This window comes from Cherax quadricarinatus, chromosome 29 (genome assembly GCF_038502225.1).
Source record: "Cherax quadricarinatus isolate ZL_2023a chromosome 29, ASM3850222v1, whole genome shotgun sequence".
Lineage (NCBI taxonomy): Eukaryota > Metazoa > Arthropoda > Malacostraca > Decapoda > Parastacidae > Cherax > Cherax quadricarinatus.
The window spans coordinates 31,481,508-31,503,022 of record NC_091320.1 but is presented as its reverse complement, the minus strand read 5'-3'; the positions used below and the strand labels follow the sequence as shown (position 1 = coordinate 31,503,022).

General features: G+C 38.6%; 2 protein-coding genes across 9 annotated transcripts in view; one reads left to right on the top strand and one right to left on the bottom strand.

The window, feature by feature from the left end:
* Nucleotides 1-225: 225 nt before the first annotated feature.
* On the bottom strand, nt 226-8,289 carry LOC128705851 (centrosomal protein of 19 kDa-like). 5 transcript variants are annotated; one of them, XM_070089677.1, is made up of 4 exons: nt 8,222-8,289; nt 6,718-6,926; nt 1,664-1,825; nt 226-809 (listed from the first exon to the last, which is right to left on the bottom strand). In XM_070089677.1, exons 1-4 carry the CDS (start codon nt 8,256-8,258, stop codon nt 672-674), a joined length of 546 nt encoding a protein of 181 aa, XP_069945778.1. In that variant the 5' UTR covers nt 8,259-8,289; the 3' UTR covers nt 226-671. The 5 variants fall into 5 exon arrangements, with proteins under 5 accessions (XP_069945778.1, XP_069945777.1, XP_053656941.2 ...); XM_070089676.1 differs by lacking the exon at nt 8,222-8,289 and adding an exon at nt 7,995-8,056; XM_053800966.2 differs by lacking the exon at nt 8,222-8,289 and adding an exon at nt 7,814-8,048.
* Nucleotides 8,290-11,357: 3,068 nt separating this feature from the next.
* Nucleotides 11,358-21,515, top strand: part of LOC128690424 (tudor domain-containing protein 3) — a 93,923-nt gene continuing 83,765 nt past the window's right edge. For 2 of the 4 annotated variants that reach the window (XM_070089672.1, XM_070089673.1), the window contains exon 1: nt 11,361-12,160. In XM_070089672.1, the coding sequence (XP_069945773.1) occupies nt 12,114-12,160 (47 nt within the window). In that variant the 5' untranslated portion in view covers nt 11,361-12,113. Of the gene's footprint in view, nt 12,161-21,515 lie in introns of all 4 variants that reach the window. The other 2 variants (XM_070089671.1, XM_070089674.1) reach the window with 2 other exon arrangements.

Genomic DNA, 21,515 nt, shown 5'->3' with positions numbered 1-21,515 from the left:
AGGAGAAACTTTTGTTTTTCCTTTTGGGCCACCCCGCCTCGGTGGGATACGGCTGATGCGTTGAAAGAAAGAAAGAAAATATGTAATTCTCAAAACTGTAATGCTTTGTATTTTAAGAATTTTTTTTTATTTGTATACTGAAGTAGTTGAATTATTGTACATATTTTAAACAGTTATGCATTACATTGCATATTTAAGGCAGCTATGTATGAAAAGGAAACAAACTGTTTACAAAATGTTTATAAACACAACAAATGCCTTAAAAAATTAAATTCTTTAAAAATATAGACATATACAGTACATCAATTAATAATTTAATAAACATAAGTATTTGTGTAACTGTTCCGTTATTAATATTAATGCCTTCTCAACTATATGTGATGAAACAGATACTCTGACTCTCACATGAAACTAAAATAAATTTGCTATTAAATTTGTTATTACACTGTAAAAAATGTAAAAGAAAATAAATAACCAACTTATATCGCTACTGTACATTAATTTTCTTAAGAGGTTCCCAAAGTCACATTTCCTGTAATCTTACAAAAAGCTACTTTCTTTATTTTTTTAGGATAAGTTTCATAAACAATAAAGCAAATTCAAAAGAAAAATCTGTACAGTTAACACAGAAGGTGCAAGAATGGGCTGAAGTGACTGGCTCTGACTCCATGTTAAGACCAAAAGTCATCATCTGGTGAGTCCCAACCAGCTTCTACCTTCTCACTGGTGTCAAACTCTACTTGCTTGTCATACTCATATCCAGGGTCTCCAGGTTTAAGCTGATTCTTCTCAAAGCTGCTACTCATCACCTGCAACATTTATTACTGTAGTAAATACATCATGTCATCAGTGATGTTAAGAATTACATATCATCAGTATTACTGATGCAAAATGCCACTTTCTTAATTGTTTAATGTAACTTATATCACGTAAAGAGATTAAATTAGTCAAACGAACGCAGTACTAAGAATTTATCTGTCATTATTCAGAGCATTTACAGAACGAGTTTTACATTTTATAGTTACTGAACATTAAAATAAAAACTTATGCAAAGCTTAATTTAGCATAAGATTTTCGAGAGATTCTTCTGTATATATCTTATTATCTAGTATAATAAAGAAAAGGAATTGAAGAAATTTAAGGAATATACAATACAATACCAAATTATGCAAAAATTAACTGCTCATTTTTTTGTTATTGGCCATTTACCACCAATGAAAACACATTCACCATTACTCGCTCTTCATGTTGCCTCTCCAGAAGGGCACAGACGGTGACATTCATCACTAATCAGTGTTAGCACCACTAAACAACATCCAAATCTCTAGTTTCAGAGTGAAAGCACTATACATACCAACTTCCAAAACTTACAACCAGCTACCAGGTTTATCTTAGTCCCTTTTAACATATTATCATGCTCGCATTCAACAGCATGTCAAATTCCACACACTACTCACTCTGATTTAATGTGTAGATATGTTTGCAAGATGCTGAAACTCCAACCTCTCAGTACCTCTTTCATAAATACCTTCCAATCCTTCCTTGGAAGGTACACTTTCCATCCACCCCTAGTTTATTGACATCCTGGTCAACCAATGTCTCTCCATTTTCTCATGCTGTACATGACTAAATCTAAATAAAAATCACACAAAAAATATCAGACCTTTTTCTTCTTTGCAAGTTGCTCATCGTCCAACTTATTAAGGTCTTGGTTGGGGTCTACACAGTAGTCTTTGTTTATATTTGTTGCAGCTTCTTCTATAGTTCGTCCCTTCTGTACTTCCTGCAACATGCGCACCATTTTCTCCAATCTGACATCTGGAACCTGCAAAATCTTGCAGGTTTACTAAATAAGGTTATGTGTAAAGGGAAGCATTAATTGTTAAATTTATTAATTATTTATTTTTACAGGTTCAAAAACAGTAAATACAGTGGAACCTCAAAAATCAAACTTAATCCATTCCAGGAGCTAGTTCTAAATTCGAAAAGTCTGAAATTCGAAGCAATATTTCCCATAAGAAATAATGTAAATACAATTAATCCGTTCCAGAAACCCAAAAATATTCACACAAAAAATACATTTTAAAGAGATTAATTACAGTTTTACATACAACAAATACTGTAGTTTTTAATTATGTATTACCTGGAGTTTACCTGGAGAGAGTTCCGGGGGTCAACGCCCCTGCGGCCCGGTCTGTGACCAGGCCTCCTGGTGGATCAGAGCCTGATCAACCAGGCTGTTACTGCTGGCTGCACACAATCCAACGTACGAGCCACAGCCCGGCTGGTCAGGTACCGACTTTAGGTGCTTGTCCAGTGCCAGCTTGAAGACTGCCAGGGGTCTGTTGGTAATCCCCCTTATGTATGCTGGGAGGCAGTTGAACAGTCTCGGGCCCCTGACACTTATTGTATGGTCTCTTAACGTGCTAGTGACACCCCTGCTTTTCATTGGGGGATGTTGCATCGTCTGCCAAGTCTTTTGCTTTCGTAGTGAGTGATTTTCGTGTGCAAGTTCGGTACTAGTCCCTCTAGGATTCTCCAGGTGTATATAATCATGTATCTCTCCCGCCTGCATTCCAGGGAATACAGGTTTAGGAACCTCAAACGCTCCCAGTAATTGAGGTGTTTTATCTCAGTTATGCGCGCCGTGAAGGTTCTCTGTACATTTTCTAGGTCAGCAATTTCACCTGCCTTGAAAGGTGGTTAGTGTGCAGCAATATTCCAGCCTAGATAGAACAAGTGACCTGAAGAGTGTCATCATGGGCTTGGCATCCCTAGTTTTGAAGGTTCTCATTATCCATCCTGTCATTTTTCTAGCAGATGCGATTGATACAATGTTATGGTCCTTGAAGGTGAGATCCTCCGACATGATCACTCCCAGGTCTTTGACGTTGGTGTTTCGCTCTATTTTGTGGCCAGAATTTGTTTTGTACTCTGATGAAGATTTAATTTCCTCGTGTTTACCATATCTGAGTACTTGGAATTTCTCATCGTTGAACTTCATATTGTTTTCTGCAGCCCACTGAAAGATTTGGTTGATGTACGCCTGGAGCCTTGCAGTGTCTGCAATGGAAGACACTGTCATGCAGCTTCGGGTGTCATCTGCAAAGGAAGACACGGTGCTGTGGCTGACATCCTTGTCTATGTCAGATATGAGGATGAGGAACAAGATGGGAGCGAGTACTGTGCCTTGTGGAACAAAGCTTTTCACCGTAGCTGCCTCGGACTTTACTCTGTTGACTACTACTCTTTGTGTTCTGTTAGTGAGGAAATTATAGATCCATCGACCAACTTTTCCTGTTATTCCTTTAGCACGCATTTTGTGCGCTATTACGCCATGGTCACACTTGTCGAAGGCTTTTGCAAAGTCTGTATATATATTACATCTGCATTCTTTTTTTCTTCTAGTGCATCTAGGACCTTGTCGTAGTGATCCAATAGTTGAGACAGACAGGAGCGACCTGTTCTAAACCCATGTTGCCCTGGGTTGTGTAATTGATGGGTTTCTAGATGTACCTGGAGTTTACCTGGAGAGAGTTCCGGGGGTCAATGCCCCCACGGCCCGGTCTGTGACCAGGCCTCCTGGTGGATCAGAGCCTGATCAACCAGGCTGTTGCTGCTGGCTGCACGCAAACCAACATACGAGCCACAGCCCGGCTGATCAGGAACTGACTTTAGGTGCTTGTCCAGTGCCAGCTTGAAGACTGCCAGGGGTCTGTTGGTAATCCCCCTTATGTGTGCTGGGAGGCAGTTGAACAGTCTCAGGCCCCTGACACTTATTGTATGGTCTCTTAACGTGCTAGTGACACCCCTGCTTTTCATTGGGGGGATGGTGCATCGTCTGCCAAGTCTTTTGCTTTCGTAGTGAGTGATTTTCGTATAAGAAGCCCTACACAACCTTATGTTCCATAGTGGCCAAGAAAAAGGAAATAAAGGATGCTGTTGTTGCAAAGGGAGTAACTATGCTGACAAAAATGAGATCACCAGTACTGGAAGAGGTTGAGAAGTTATTATTGGTGTGGATAAATGAGAAACAATTAGCAGATACTCTTATGACTTCGATTATTTGTGAAAAGGCTAGGCAGTTGCATGAAGATTTGGTAAAGAAATTGCCTGCAAGTAGTGGTGAAGTGAGTGAATTTAAGGCCAGCAAAGGCTGGTTTGAGAGATTTAAGAACCGTACTGGCATACACAGTGTGGTAAGGCATGGTGAGGCTGCCAGTTCAGACCACAAGGCGGCTGAAATATATGTGCATGAATTCCAGGAGTACATAGAGGCTGAAGGACTGAAACCTGAACAAGTGTTCAATTGTGACAAAACAGGCCTCTTTTGGAAGAAAATGCCAAAGAGGACCTTCATTACACAAGAGGAAGAGGCAATGCCAGGACACAAGCCTATGAAAGACAGGCTGATGCTAATGTTCTGTGCTAATGCTAGTGGGGATTTCAAAGTGAAGCCATTACTAGTGTACCCTTCTGAAAATCCCAGTGTTCAGGAAAAACAATGTTGTTAGGTAAGACACATATGCAACAGTTAGGTATCTTTATTTTGAAACGTTTCGCCTACACAGTAGGCTTCTTCAGTCGAGTACAGAAAAGTTGATAGAAGCAGAAGATACTTGAAGACGATGTAATCAGTCCATCACCCTTAAAGTTTTGAGGTGGTCAGTCCCTCATTCTGGAGAGCATTGTTCCATAGAATGAAACAATATGGAGATGAAGTGACAGGATGGAGCCTATTTATAGCGCCAACAGGTGAGACGTAGGTCACTAGGAGAGGTAAGAACTCAGATGTTGGGAGGTCAGGTCCCTCTCAAATCCAGCCGTTCTCACTAGTAGAGGTTGTAAAAGTTGATTGTAGGTCTGTACCAAGATACCCTTGTGTTGCAGTGTCTGACAGGTTGAACATTAAAATGGTATAAAATACCGACAGGTTGTTAGGTAAGACACATATGCAACAGTTAGGTATCTTTATTTCGAAACGTTTCGCCTACACAGTAAGCTTCTTCAGTCGAGTACAGAAAAGTTGATAGATTTTTACTATGTGGGGTAAGATGGAAAGCTTTATGGAAAAACATCACACTAACAAGGTTGTTGCAAGCCAGGTTGGCTACATGTATAGTGACAAAGTCTTGGGCCATTTTAGGGAAGTGTTAAAGAGACGCCAGAAACAGAGCTCTCTCCACAGTTATTTTGTGAGACAGGACTCCAGTGACTCTCAAGGTAGTCCTAGTGGCATTAAGAAACAGAGAAGAGAAGCAACCCCAGAAAAGCAAATGGTACCTGAGGTGTTGATGGAAGGGGATTCCCCTTCCAAACTATAAACAATCCACTCTCTCTCCTCCTCCAGTCTCCCATACACTAAGAAGAATCTCCAATAAAGGTAAGTGTTATGCTGTTAATGTTTCATTCATCATTTCCCATTGTATTGTTTATGTACTACATGTATATTTCATGTTAAAAATTTTTTTGTTTTAATACTTCTGGGTGTAAGGAACGGATTAATTGTATTTACATTATTTCTTACGGGGAAAATTGATTCGTAAATCGTAAATTTCGTTTATAGTAACGGCTCCAGGAACGAATTAATTACGAAAAACGAGGGACCACTGTACTTCTGTATTATTTCCTTCTTCACATCTATGGTGTTTCTCACTTTCTTTACCACAGGGGTACCACTAGCAAGTTTCTTTGGGCCCATGGCAGCTTATTTCACAGTCCCACAAGCACTAAACACAACGAAATAATTGTAAAATGCGCGAATGAGAGCGCAGGTTAGCGTTCACTCAGGCATAAACAAAGCTAGACTGCTCACGGCGCCTGCGCGGGGACACGGACAGAGCGGGCGGCAGACAGGTCCCATACCCGGCAGTCCGAAAATAGGGGCGCGTTCGATAATAGGGACATAGTTTGTCCGAAAAAATGGTCCTATTTTCAAAACGTTCAATATGTGATACGTTCAATTTTTGAGGCTCCACTGAACAGGTATTGTCCTATAAAGGAGTTTTAAGCTTACATGGCATTGTATAAGTAAGCTTTTGTCTGCAAGTAACTGCAGCAGAAACAAGTCTATAAGCATCTACGGAATGCAATGCAAAGGCATACCCAGGGTTTTGCTAAGGACCGTATGAGAGGTTTGACTAGTGGTTTCCACTTTGCCTATTGAAGAATAAGTTACAATATGTACTATGACTGGAAAAATGCACATCTATCCACCCTCCCAAAAAATTATGAGGAAATTTAAGTTTTTAATCCATCCTCATAATGGTCCATTTTGTGCCAAAATATCACATAAAGTTTCTTCTCCAAAATGTGGGTTAGTTTATATGCTTGTCAGGAATGTGTGTGTGAAGCACTTTGTTCTTTGAAAAGATTTAATGAACTAAATTGTGCTAATTTTGCAAGTTGCTTTACATATTATATTTCATATTTTTATTTTAATAAGAGATTTTTAGAAATGAGCAATATTATAGAGACATGAAAAATTAACTTGTTGCAATAAACCTATTTTTAAAATATTATTCAACCAATATTTATTTAGTACACACCATATGTATTAATTCAAGAAAAATGCTATGTACTTGGAAAGAACAAGACTCAAAGTGAAGGTACAATTCAAGAACACATGTCTAGAACTTTTTCATGGCAATGTAATTTTTTTGCTAATATTAAACTAATACTGCAACAAAATACTATGCCATACACAGAAGACCCAACTTTTTGTAAGTGATCCTTGTGTCTTTCCTTCAGCTCTCTCAAGACGGTATCCACTGAACCAAACTTGTTCAGAAATCTAATGGGCATAACACGCTGTCGTTCTTTCCCTGCAGCACCCTGATACACTAGTGTCAGGGCCGGTGGCTGAGATCGAAACCCCAGTTTCAGGGGAACCACCTGACTCTCCATTGTTAGGGCATCTGAAGTTACTGTAAGAAAGAATCATATATTAATTTCTTTTATTTCCAATGTATGTCTTGCTTATCCTTCAAATAGAACCTATAATACATCACTAATATGCTTCAGCTTATTAAAAAATATGGTCAGCTGAAATTTAATTCAAAAATTATTTTAATTTCTCTGTACTACCTGTCTACTGATCCCTTTTTTTAAAGCACATTAATAATAGACCAGAATAAAATAAACAGTGAAATTTTTAAGTCTACTAAAATAATAATAATAATAATAATAATTAATAATAATAATAATAATAATAATAAATAGTCACAAACAATGCATTAATGAAAGGTTAGGTTAGCTTTTGACCATGATAAGAGATGTACCGTATTTTCCAGCATATAAGGCATATAAGATGATGTTTCTAAGCAGCTGTAGTGTAACATTAGCAAACAAATGGTAAAGTGTAACCCATAGCTTGACCCTGACCACGGTGCCCCGTGGCCTGGTGGCTAGAGCTCTTGCTTCACACGGCGACGGTCTGGGGTCTATTCCCAGCGAAGTTAGAAACATTGGTTGTGTTTCCTTTCACCGGTTGTCTATGTTTCCCATCAGTAAGATGGGTACCTGGGTGTTAGTCGACTGGTGTGGGTCGCATCCTGGGACAAAACTGACCTAATTTGCCCGAAATGCTCTGCATAACAAACGGCTTTCTATATAATAGTATTATGTCAATGATGTCAGCTAGAACTGTATACCTTGTACATGTACTTGTAGTAAATAAAGATATTACAAATGTATTATTATTATTATTATTATTAAGCAAAAAGGAATTACTGATAAGGCTCAATCACATAATGCAGTCTATGTGAACAAAACCATGCATACATTCATGACCATTAAAAATTATTATTATTACATTCTAAACTAAGAGCTAAACCCACAAGTCACAGCAGCGTAAATATAAACTCATCACATTTCGGGTAGTATAATGTCTTTATTTTTCCAAAGTTGCAGCGTGGAAGGAAAATAACTAATACTTGGAGCCTCAATGATAATACCAAGAGCCAGTGAATGAAAAAAAAAATTAAAATGATAACAGGGGAATTGTGCTGTTATTATTATTAAGAGTTTTGAGGGCCACCAAAACCTCGGCATTATTGCGCCCAGTTACCGTGAGTGCTGGAAAAAAAATACGTATACATGTATATATATATATATTGCAAAAATTTGAGATGAAAATGAAAAGGAAACAAAGTTGCCTCATAAATAAAATCGAAATAGGAGCACTATATTCCTAATTAGGTTAGTTTAATCCTCCCCCAACCTTGTTTAAACCTTAACGAAGTCAGATACACAGGCATTATCTTCTGTCTGAGTCAACAACAACAGATTTTATAATTAAATATGAAAATCGTACAAAATCCCAACATGTTGATAGGTACGACGTTCAGGAAGGATATAGGAAAGTACTGGTTTGGTAATAGAGTTGTGGATGAGTGGAACAAACTCCCAAGTACCGTTATAGAGGCCAGAACGTTGTGTAGCTTTAAAAATAGGTTGGATAAATACATGAGTGGATGTGGGTGGGTGTGAGTTAGACCTGATAGCTTGTGCTACCAGGTCGGTTGCCGTGTTCCTCCCTTAAGTCAATGTGACCTGACCTGACTAGGTTGGGTGCATTGGCTTAAGCCGGTAGGAGACTTGGACTTGCCTCGCATGGGCCAGTAGGCCTTCTGCAGTGTTCCTTCGTTCTTATGTTCTTATGTTCTTAATCTCTTTATTCCGAAACGTTTCGCCTACACAGTAGGCTCCTTCAGTCGGGTACAGAGGAATTTACAGAAGACGTAGAGATGTGAAGACGATGTAATCAGTCCATCACCCTTAAAGACGTAGTTCTAAGGTGGTCAGTCCCTCAGCCTGGAGAAGTTTTGTTCCATAATCTAGAACAAGATTATAGAGGCGGATATAAAATCCCGACAGGATAGATAGACACAGATTCAAAATAATGCCAACCTTTATGGCAACTTTTCGCCCACACAGTGGGCTTTATCAAGTAACAAACATATCTGATCTACTTGTGACCCCGTGGCCTGGCTGGCATAGCTCTCCCTTCACACACGGAGGGCCCGGGTTCGATTCCCGGAGGGGTAGAAGCATTTTGACGCGTTTCCTTATACGTGTTGTCCTGTTCACCTAGCAGCAAATGGGTATCTGGATGTTAGTCAACTGGTGTGGGTCGCATCCTGGGGGACAAGATCGAGGACCACAATGGAAATAAGTTAGACAGTCCTCGATGACGCACTGACTTTCTTGGGTTATCCTGGGTGGCTAACCTTCTGAGGTTAAAAATCCGAACGAAATCTTATCTTATCTTATCTTGTGGCTTGATAAGGCCCACTGTGTGGGTGAAATGCTGTCAATAAAGGATTTTCATTATTCTGCATTGGTATCTATGGGTTTTCTACATGCACAACTAAATATCACCCATCTCTGTACAACAAGTTTATTCAGGTACACATAAATACAGTTACATAAATTATCATACATAGCAGCATATGTGTAGATGACCTAGGGTAACCCTCAAAAAAGTCAAAGCGACTTATTTCCATTGAGCTCCTTGTAATATTGTATCACGTTGAAATAAATTATTATTATTATTATTATTATTGTAACCCTTATAGAGAATAAACTTGAATTGAATTGAATTATTATTATTATTATTATTAACATATGGACCATTTAACACATGGAAAACAATATAATATTATTCTTAATATCTGTAATCCTGACTACCACTAAAACATTGAATCTGTTCACAATGTCAATATGCTATGTCTAGTTTTAAGTAGTGTATAAGCATTAGTATTATACTACCCGAAATGCCCAAGCATGTTAGTGGCTTTCTTTGTACATAACAATATTTTAATAAACGTAAATCACACATTGTACATTATGCAACGGTGCCCCGTGGCCTGGTGGCTAAAGCTCTCGCTTCATACAGTGAGTGTCGGCGTTCGATTCCCAGCGAGGGTAGAAACATTGGTCGTGTTTCTTTACACTGGTTGTGTATGATGGGTACCTGGGTGTTAGTCGACTGGTGCGGGTCGCATCCTGGGACAAAACTGACGTAATTTGCCCGAAATCCTCTGCATGACAAGCGGCTTTCTATATAGTAGTATGTGTCATTGATGTCAGCTAAGCCTGTATACCTTGTCCATGTACGCGTAAAAATATAGATATGATTATTATTATTAAATAAAAATTGAATTGAAATTTAATTTAGTTATCCAGCAAAATAGAAGTTAACAACAGGTCGTAGTCTGGCCTAGGAAGGAGGTGATGTATGGTGATAGTGGTGTACGTGCCACTACCTTCCCAGGGTTGAGTGGCACTCACTGCCAACACCAGCCCCGCGCCTCACCAGTCCATGACGGCCTCATTTGTGGAGATTATATCACTAAGTAAATTTATTTAGGTACAGGTACACATGAGTAGAATTATCATACATAGTAAACATAATGCAATAAGAATACGGTAAATATGTGATATCACAATATACAAAATGGAAATAAGTCACTTTGTACGATTTTTTTTTTGGGGGGGGGGGGGTATCCTAGCTAATTTACACTATGTATGATAATTGTACTTATGTGTACATGCGTAAGTTTATTCAGGTACAGGTACACATAAATATAGTTATATTAATTATCATATATAGCAGCACATGTGTAAATTACCTAAGATAGCTCAAATAAGTCAAAATGACTTATTTCCACTTTAATATCTTATTTAAACCTTGAAAGTTAAAACAGCTAAATAATTAATTTATGTGAGAGGCAATTACAATAAACTCACTTAAAAAGAATAGTGAATTTCCAAGCTTTTTCTTTCCATGATAATGTGAAAAATCGCGGTGTTTGGAAATTCACATTTTTTTCAGTGTTTATTTTGCATAGTAACACATGGTTACAATAATATAGTAACATATGTGTAAATTATTTAGGATAACCCAAGAAAACGGTCAAAATGATGGTTATCCTAGGTAATTTACACATATGTTGCTATACGTGATGATTATGTGTACCTGTACCTAAATAAACTTACTGGTGAAGGGCTCTTAAACTGAGGAATTATAGCTACCTTTCCCTTCCTCGGATGATCCGAGGAAGGGGAGGGCAGCTGTATGGTTTGATCCGAGTCTATTCAAACCAAATTGCCTCGCATTGTTCAGGTGCTTCCCAGTAAGAATTAACAATACATGCAGTGTGCTGAGAAGTTTTATTATTCTTCAGGATACATTAAGAGTTCTGTTCAGGATACATCCAGTGCGCTGAGAGATTGTTCCATTCAGGATACATGTAGTGTGCTAAGAGGTTCTTCTATTTAGGATACATGCAGTGTGCTGAGAGGTTCTTCTATTCAGGATACATGCAGTGTGCTAAGAGGTTCTTCTATTCAGGATACATGCAGTGTGCTGAGAGGTTCTTCTATTCAGGATACATGTAGTGTGCTAAGAGGTTCTTCTATTTAGGATACATGCAGTGTGCTGAGAGGTTCTTCTATTCAGGATACATGCAGTGTGCTGAGAGGTTCTTCTATTCAGGATACATGCAGTGTGCTGAGAGGTTCTTCTATTTAGGATACATGCAGTGTGCTGAGAGGTTCTTCTATTTAGGATACATGCAGTGTGCTGAGAGGTTCTTCTATTTAGGATACATGCAGTGTGCTAAGAGGTTCTTCTATTTAGGATACATGCAGTGTGCTAAGAGGTTCTTCTATTTAGGATACATGCAGTGTGCTGAGAGGTTCTTCTATTTAGGATACATGCAGTGTGCTAAGAGGTTCTTCTATTTAGGATACATGCAGTGTGCTAAGAGGTTCTTCTATTTAGGATACATGCAGTGTGCTGAGAGGTTCTTCTATTTAGGATACATGCAGTGTGCTAAGAGGTTCTTCTATTTAGGATACATGCAGTGTGCTAAGAGGTTCTATTCAGGATACATGCAGTGTGCTGAGCGGTTCTATTCAGGTTACGTGCAGTTTACAAACTGGAAGAGAGAGAAAAAACAGAAAACTGTTGTTGTTGGTGGTTGTGTCTGTCTTGGACGGTGTTGTTTACATGGTGGTGCTGGACGACGGCCGCGCTACCAAACCTCTTATTTTTATGCACCACTCCTGAAGAAGAATTTTTTTACGCCGTCTCCCCGGTATTCATCATGGTCTCCGCCAAGGAACTGGTCACCAGGCTCAAAGGGGAAGGATGGTGAGGGCACGTGGTGTTTTTTTTTTTTTTTTTTTACTGTGAAAGGGTGTTTCAGTCCTGCTCTATTCTGTTTATTATCTGTCTGGGGAGGCAGGTTTAAAACTGTGGGTTTTTACTCCAGAACATTAGGTGGAAGGAACGCTGGAGCAGGCCTACTGGCCTATGCTAGGCAGGTCTAACTCTGACATTCACATCCACTCATGTACCCGTCCTGTGGCTTGGTTGGCAACGCACTCGCCTCACACTGAGTATCCGTGGTTTGATCTCTGACACCGTGGAAATGATGGCCATGTTTCCTAATATCTACTGTCCCGGTTCACCTAGCAGTAAGTAGGTACCTGGGTGTTAGTCAATTGGTGTGGGTGGCATCCTGGGGGATGAGATTGCAGGACCCTAATGGAAATACGATAAACAGTCCCCAATGACGGACTGACTTTACGTATTGGGTTATCCTGGGTAGCTAACCCTCTGGGTTAAAAATCCAAATAAATCCTGACTTAAAGATATTCAAAGTTCTTGCTTCAGTTACACTGCCTGGCAGTTTCTTCCACTCATCTACAACTCTCTTGGTCAAACCAGTGCTTCCCTATAAACTTTCTAAATCCAAATTTCTCCATGTTGAATCCATTGCTATGAGTTCTGTCATGGTTACGCATTTTCAATGCACTTTTTAGAGCCCCTTTATTTATTCCTGTTTACCTTTGAACACTTCAGTTATATCTCCCCTAATTCTTCATCTTTCCAGAGAGTGCAAGTTCAATGCCTTCAACCAATCTTTTGAATGAAAGATTTCTAATGTATGGGATCAACCTCGTCATCATCCTCATCATTTTCCAATGCATTTCCATCTTGTAATATGGAGACCAGAACCAAACAACATAATCTAGATGAGGCATTAACATAAATAGAGTTGAAGCATAACTTTAAGACTGAGTTTTATTTATTGTCCTTGATATGAAGCCTAGAATTCTATTAGTTTTATTACTTGGAGTGTACCTGGAGAGGGTTTCGGAGGTCAACGCCCCCGTGGCTTGGTTTGAGACCAGGCCTCGTGGTGGATCAAGGTCTGATCAACCAGGCTGTTACTGCTGGCCGCACACAAACTGATGTACAAACCACAGCCCAGCTGGTCAGGTACTGAGTTTAGGTGCCTCTCCAGTGCCTTCTTTAAGACAGTCAGGGGTTTATTTGTAATCTCCCTAATGTATGCTGGGAGGCAGTTGAACAGTCTTGGGCCCCTGACACTTACTGTGTTGTCTCTCAGTGTACTCGTGGCACCCCTGCTTTTCATTGGGGAAATGTTGCATCTCCTGCCGAGTCTTTTGCTTTCATAGGGAGTGATTTTCACGTGCAAGCTTGGTACTAATCCCTATAGGATTTTCCAAGTGTATATTATCATGTATCTCTCGCCTGCAAACATTTATGCCCTGTTGTCTTGGCTTTAAATTTCTGTTAGCCAGAATTCCTAAATCTTTTTTATTTTTCAGCTACCTTGACTAAAGGCTGCATTATTTTATAAGTGCCATAGTTAGTTACATTTCCTAGTAGAAGAATGTCACACTTGTTTACATTGAAATGCATTTACTTCTTCTACTACCACACCGTCAACCTCTCCAGGTCATCTTGTAACTTTCTTAGTGTTCTCAGAAATTATTTAATGGTCTGTTATAGTGTAATCGGCAAAGTTGTTCATGTTGCTATTTATTCCCTCATCCATATTATTTATGTAGATTGTGAACAACAGGAGTCCTAACACTGACCCCTGTGGCACACCACTTATAACTAGTCACCATTTAAAGGCAAGCTTCAGTACATTTTTTTCAGAGTAAAATCATGCAGAATTAATATACAGCCTCTCCTCACTTAATGATAGAGCTCCGTTCCTAAGACCACGTCGGTAAACGAATTTGTCGCTAAGTGAAGAGCATACTATAATGGTAGTGGGTTTGTGTCAACCATCTTTGATATTGTTTTAATGTCACCTTTGCACCATTTATAACATTTCTGGTATATTTTTAAATGTTTATACAGTGGTGTACTGTATATTGTATTAAACAGAATAGAGGAAATCAGCTCAAATATACATTATTTAGGTATGCATGCTGGTCAGAGAGCCCGACGTAAGTCTGAGTCATTGGTAAACGAGTACGTGGCTAAGTGAGGAGAGGCTGTAGTTCATACAGGTGATGTTGGTAAAAGTAGACGACAGCTCCTCGATGGATTTCAGCCATTGTAGTTTGAATTGTACAGTGTTAAGTTGGTTTTATATTTGAGATGTTATTTTGTTGTGCAAATGGTAAAAGGTATAACGAAATCTCACAAAACCCACCTAACCTAACCTAAAATAAACTAATGTAACTTAAGTACAGTGGACCCCCACTTAACGATCACCTCCCAATGCGACCAATTATGTAAGTGTATTTATGTAAGTGCGTTTGTACGTGTATGTTTGGGGGTCTGAAATGGGCTAATCTACTTCACAATATTCCTTATGGGAACAAATTCGGTCAGTACTGGCACCTGAACATACTTCTGGAATGAAAAAATATCGTAAACCGGGGGTCCACTGTACTACAGTGGACCCCCAGATTTTGGCCGTAATCCATTCCAGAAGGCCGGCCTAAATCCAAAACGGCCTAAAACCGAAGCAATATTTCCCATAAGAAATAACATAAATACAATTAATCCGTTCCAGACACCCAAAAATACCATTAACAAAAAACACATTTTTTAAAGTTTTACATACACAGAACAATGAGAACTAAATAAAATGACCAATGAAATGGATAAATGAATATTTAAATCATTATTACATATCTTTATTGAAGACTTGTTGGAGTATGGAAGACAGGGAGGAGAGGTTATCTCTACCACCACCACTCCCACCCTCTACCACCATCACTACCACCCTCTACCACCATCACTACCACCCTCTACCACCATCACTACCTCCCTCTACCACCATCACTACCACCCTCTACCACAATCACTACCACCCTCTACCTTTGTCCTTAATCACTGAAGAAGGCATATTCCTCTCTCTTCCTCCTCCTCCTCTGAAGCAATTCCCTCAGCTGTGGTCTGTTGCTGTTTGCAGATGAAGGTCTTGCAGCTTTTCAATGGTTATCTCTTCCCTGTGGTCCTCCACCAACTCTTCCACATCCTGGCCACTCACATCCAAGCCCATGGACTTCCCCAAAGCCACAATATAGATTCTATAACAGGTGTGTTTCTCACTTTCCTTACCAAAAGGCTGGCGGTAGGAACTTTCTTTGGCCCCATAGTGGCTTATTTCGCAGTCACAATCAATAAACAAGCACAAAAATTGCAAAATGTTTTAGATGAATGCTCACTCAAGCAGTGACAAAGCCAGACTGAAGGCATCCCCACGTGGGTGGACGCTTCCAGTACGGCCGATTTCCGAATCACCGGCCGAAATCCAGGGCAAAAATTTCGGCCAAAAAGCGGCGGATTTCTGATTTGGCTGATATCCGCAGCAGCCAAAATCCGGGGTTCCACTGTACTGATTAACTCAAACATGTTATGTGACCAAAATAAATCTACTATTTTCACTATCTCCCAAAATAGCACTTTCCACAAGAGATACTTTTCCCATGGTGTACATAAGTTGTATGTACGTATTATAAAATGTAAACAAATGCCCAAGTTTTGCCAAATAGTAGTAGTAGTAGTAGTAGTGTATTTTTATTGTGTTATATATTGCCTAAAGTCAGTGTGCAATTAAAAAAAAATAACATGATTTGATGACCTAACCCAAAATAGCTCTACAGTTCTTCAGATTTATGTCCATCAGGGTTAAACCATACCCCGGCCGGGATTGAACCCGGCCGGGGTATGGTTTGTTTGCAATCGTGTCATTACGATTTCGTGAGTCCATCAGGGTTACTTTGAGGCCCCAGTGGAATTAAATTTCAGTGCTTATACAGGAAGAACAAAAAAGCATGACTGGAACAGTACACAAAGAACTCGCACATGGGAAAGAGAAAAGCGCATGATTACATTTTGGTGCAGTTTGGACCATTCACAAGTCACAATGTGACGTTAATGGCACAAGTCAGACCGAAACATCATCATCAGACCATACCATGGGTTGGGTTAGAATTCGTGATCAGAGACCCATAAAACTCCATACTAACGCATTAGCCACTGGGCCAGCTAGCCACAATAAGCTGGCCCAGTTGCTAACACATCGGTCTGGAGTTTTATGACTCTGATCGCAGGTTTTAATCCCACACGTGGTATGGTTTGTTTGCAATCATGTCATTACAATTTCGTGAATAGTCATCAACACTTCTCTCTGCTATGTGCGGGTTATTTGTGTATTCATAATATACTTATGCGCCCATAGCAAGTGTAAGTAAGTAAGTTTATTCAGGTATACACAAATACAGTTACATAGATTATCATACATAGCAGCATATGTGTAGAGAACCTATGATAACCCAAAAAAGTCAGACAGAGTGACTTTTTCCATTGGGGTCCTTTTACCTTATTATTATAATATAAAGGTTATAATATCTTATTATTATTCTATAATGAAGATAACATCTTATTATCATACTAAAAAGACTATCTACTACACGAGGGTCATTAAGACTATCTACAATATGAGGGTCATTACTAGGAATAAGGTAAAATTACACGTGTGTTAGCTAAAAAATAAAAAATCATTCCCCTCCTTTTCTGTAGCTACATTTATCAGACACCTTTGGCACTCTTCTTGAACTGGTTCATGTTATGACTGGCTTTGACATGTGTGGACAGTCTGTTCCATTCCTTTATTGCTCTACAATAAGAGGTGTTTGAAGCCTGGCCATTGACTGTGGGTACTACAAAGTTGTGCTCTCTTCCCCTAGTACTATGATTCCTTTGGTTCCCAACCTTGACAAAATTGGCAGCAAGATATTCTGGACACTGTTTGTGAGCAATTTTATAAACATGATTTAGCTTCAGTTGTTTTACTCTGTCTTCAACATTCAACATATCCAACTGCTGTAATTCATTCTGGCCTACATGCTCTCTTGGACCCAGGTCCAGGATGAATCTTACTATTTTGTTCTGGGTGATTTGCAGTCTATCTTTCAGTTTTTTTTGTCAAGGCAGAGTACCATGAAGAGCAAGTGTAATCCATATGACATTGTATAAGGGCTAGACATAGGGTCCTGCAAGCCTCAGTAGGTAGACACTGTGCTTGTCTATAGAGGAACTTCAGTCTGGCATTCGCTTTCTTTACTACACTGTTTCCTATCAATTCTCCTGACATGCATGGGTCAAAAGGGATTCCCAGATATTTTACTGAGGAAACTGAAGTGATGGACTCCTCATTACACTGGACATTAAAATTATTTACCCTTCTCAGTTTATGTTTCGTGCCAAAGAGAATGGCTTCAGTTTTCCTGAGGTGTAATGATAGTTTGTTGTCTACTAACCATTTGCTGCAGGACTCCAATTCCAATGTTAATACATTAGCTATATCTTGTGGGTCTTTACCTGACACTAACAGAGCACTGTCATCTGCATACGTAGAAGTTTGCACTTGACACTGATAGGCATGTCGTTAACATAGCATAGGAATAATAAGGGACCCAGAATACAGCGAAACCTCTACTTGTGAGCGCATCCATGTGCTAGTTTTTCCAAATACGAGCAGTCGATGGGTCAGTTTTTTGCTTCCATATGTGAGCAAAATTTCCATAAGAGAGCAGACCTCAAGGCAGGTGCCTTGACGCTGGTGAGGGACTCTTGCTCTTGATCTAGGGAATTGTATCTCATTTGTTTGTTGGACTATCTTATTGAAACTTGGGCAATATATGATGGAAAGATGCTTCTTAACGTAATAATAATAATAATAATAATCATATGTATAATAATAATAGTATAATAATATAACACAATAATAATAATAAGAATATAATACGTATAATAATAGTGCATATATAATAATAATGTACTTCATAATAATAATAGACGACTTCAAAAGGCCGTCACTAGATGGCAGCATTTACCACAACAAAAAGGGAGCGGTTGTGGCCACCTCCACCTGTTACATAATGACATATTTTATGCATTCTGGAGTATATACAGGAGGGCCCCGCTTTACGGCGTTCCGCTTTACGGCGTTCCGCTAATACGGACATTTCAAATTATGACCAAAACTCACTATACGGCTCCCCCCACCTGACTTTCTAATACGGTCACCGTGCCCCACCCTGTTTGTTTACATTCTCCATGAGCTCAGTAATCTCTAAGTCTCTCCATTTTGTCTGGAAACTCCAAAATTTCAAATGTTTTTAAAAGTTATTTCATATTTTATATATACTCTGATAATTATACTTATGTATACCTGTACCTAAATAAACTTACATACATCAAGTCATTTAAATGTCGTATATTACGTTAATATACACATTTTCATTAATCCATCCATGATATTTTTTTCAAAATTATATAATAAACACGATGCATAACATATAAATAAGATAAATACACCCCACAGTAGAATAAATAAACATAAATGTGAGCTGTGGTAGCAGACGACTTCCACAAGTGGTGATAATAACAATAGTCACCGAGTCTCATTAAATGTCGTATATTACGGTAATATACACATTTTCATTAATCCAGCCATGATATTTTTTTCAAAATTATATAATAAACACGATACATAACATAAAAAGATGATAAATACACCCCACAATAGAATAAATAAACATAAATATAAGATGTGGGAGCCTGGTTTGTTTACATAACTCTGCGCCTGTTACCTCTCATGTACTCATTCTTTCTCTCTCTCTCATTTATTCGTTTTATCTCATTTACTTACTCCTGACCCTACATTAAGACTACAAATATTTTAAGGTAAGTAATGAGTGAACTGTATATACATTTTATCGCTCTGGGATGCTTAAATATCATAGAATAGTATGTGTGGGTGGGGTGGCCTGGCGATTTAGCCTGGCTATTACAATACATACCACACTTGATTTCTTACAATAAATACTACTTGTCTCACCCTAGATTAAGACTATAAATATTTTAAGGTAAGTAATGAGTGCACTATGTGTGTATTGTACCTTTTTATTGTTTTTTGATGCCTGGTTCTATTGCTAACTTAATATATGTTAGTGTAAACTTGTTATCTAGTGTTTGTATGCATTTATAAGTGGAAAAAAAGGGTGTTCCACTTTACGGCGATTTCCGCTTTACGGCGGTAGCCTGGAACCTAACCTGCCGTATAAGTGGGGCCCTCCTGTATCAGGTTTTTATGTTATTTATATTGTTTATTATTTCATATTAGATGAACTGTGAAAGATAAATAAGCCATAGAGTTGATAGCGAAATATTCAAGGAGTATATTGTCCTGTCTCCAAACAAACTCTTGTCGGCCGCCGCCGCTGCCACATATATAATCACATATTCTATTTATTCTAGAGTATATATCAGGTTTCTGTGTTATTTATATTGTTTGTTATGCCATGTTAGATGAACTGTGATAGATAAATAAGCTGTAGAGTTGATATTAGCAAAATTATTGTAGTACAGAATTCCACTGGAACGGATTAATTGCATTTCAATTAATTTAAATGAGGAAAATTGACTCTGCAAACGAGCAAATCCAGTTACGAGCAAGGTCATGGAACGGATTAAACTCGCAAGTAGAGGTTCCACTGTAGTACCTTGGGGAACTCCACATGCTGTTGGCAGGGGTTCTGATTCTGTTTTGTTGTTTTTGACAATTTGTCTCCTGTTGCTAAGGTAGGACTTCAACCAGTCAACAGAACCTATACCGATAGCTTGAAGTTTCTTACATAAAATATTGTGGTTGACAGTATCGAAGGCCTTTTGCAGGTCTAAGGTTACCATACCTATGAGGTTCCCCATTAGCATTTCATTTCTCAAGTAATCCATCAGATTCATTAAGGAGGTGTCGGTTGAGTAAGATCTTCTAAAGCCTGATTGAGAGCTATGGAGAATGTTGTTGTCATTATGGTACTTAACTACTTGACAGTACACTGCCCTCTCTAGAATTTTGGATATTATACTGAGTATACCAACAGGCCTATAGTAGTTGCTTACATCAGACCTACTATTTTTCTTGAAGATAGGAGTAATTCTGGTCTCTTTGAACCCCTCCGGTACAGTATTAGTGGTGATGGACAAATTTATTATGTGAGCAACACGGATTGACAGTTCAGAAGTATCCAGGCCAGTGCTCTTAGTTGGGTTTAACCTGCTTAATTCTTTTTGAATAAAGTCAAGAGATACACTTACTAGTTGACAACCCTCAAGATCATTGTGAACAAATATTGGTGTGAGAAGTACACTAAACCTAAATAAAATTTTCTCATTTAGATTTTTAATGGCACACATTCCATACAAGTACCTTGTCAAGTTTTAATTTATATTGTGGTGAGGGAAGTTGGAGCACAGTTTATTTCTGCTTTTCAAAGGCTAGCCGCAATCAATTCAGCTTTGATTGCATTCCTACACTATACTATCCCACCTCTACAGTGTTTATAAAGGTGAAAATGACACTAATATTGCAATTAATCTGTCCTCCTTTTTTTATTTTTTCTACATGAAAAGTGAAATACGTACGTATTTATAAATTTTCAACCTTGATGCTGATAAAGAGCTCTTGATGCAAGGTATTGGAATTACTCTTCTTCACATCTAATTGCTTTCCATTCTCCAGGAGCTGTATGACCCCTATGGGTTTAGTGCTTCCCCATTACTACCAGTATAATACTAATATAACCTTTCAGTATAAGTGAATTTGTCTCCTATGTGACTTATCAATGAAGAAGAGGGCAAGTGTGTGCAATAATGTGTTGTATTTAAGCTTTACATAAGCTACCAAATTCCTTAACCATATGTTGCACATGTTGAATAACATGTATATACAGTGGACCCCCGGTTAACAATATTTTTTCATTCCAGAAGTATGTTCAGGTGCCAGTACTGACCGAATTTGTTCCCATAAGGAATATTGTGAAGTAGATTAGTCCATTTCACACCCCCAAACATACACGTACAAACGCACTTACATAAATACACTTACATAATTGGTCGCATTGGGAGGTGATCGTTAAGCGGGGGTCCACTGTATACTGTAATTAAAAAATAACCAAGCAAAGCTTAAATGCAATACAGTACTGTATTGTATTACAAAATATTTTCTTACTAAATTGGTTTTCTGTATATAATTAATAAAGTTTTATTTACTTTTTTCTATATTTTCACCAGGCCTGAAAATTTTTTGTGTACTGTGCTGTAGTGATTTTTTTAATAACCTATTACATTAAATTCAGGAAGTGGTATTGGTACTGTAGAA

Excerpts from the sequence above, each read along its gene's own strand:
- LOC128705851 (XM_070089676.1), bottom strand. The coding sequence starts at position 8,052 with ATGCCGAGGTTTTGGTGGCCCTCAAAACTCTTAATAATAATAACAGCA. Across the intron at positions 6,927-7,994 it reads AATAACAGCACAATTCCCCT|TAACTTCAGATGCCCTAACA; the intron begins GTTATCATTTTA and ends TCTTTCTTACAG. Across the intron at positions 810-1,663 it reads AACTTGCAAAGAAGAAAAAG|GTGATGAGTAGCAGCTTTGA; the intron begins GTCTGATATTTT and ends TAAATGTTGCAG.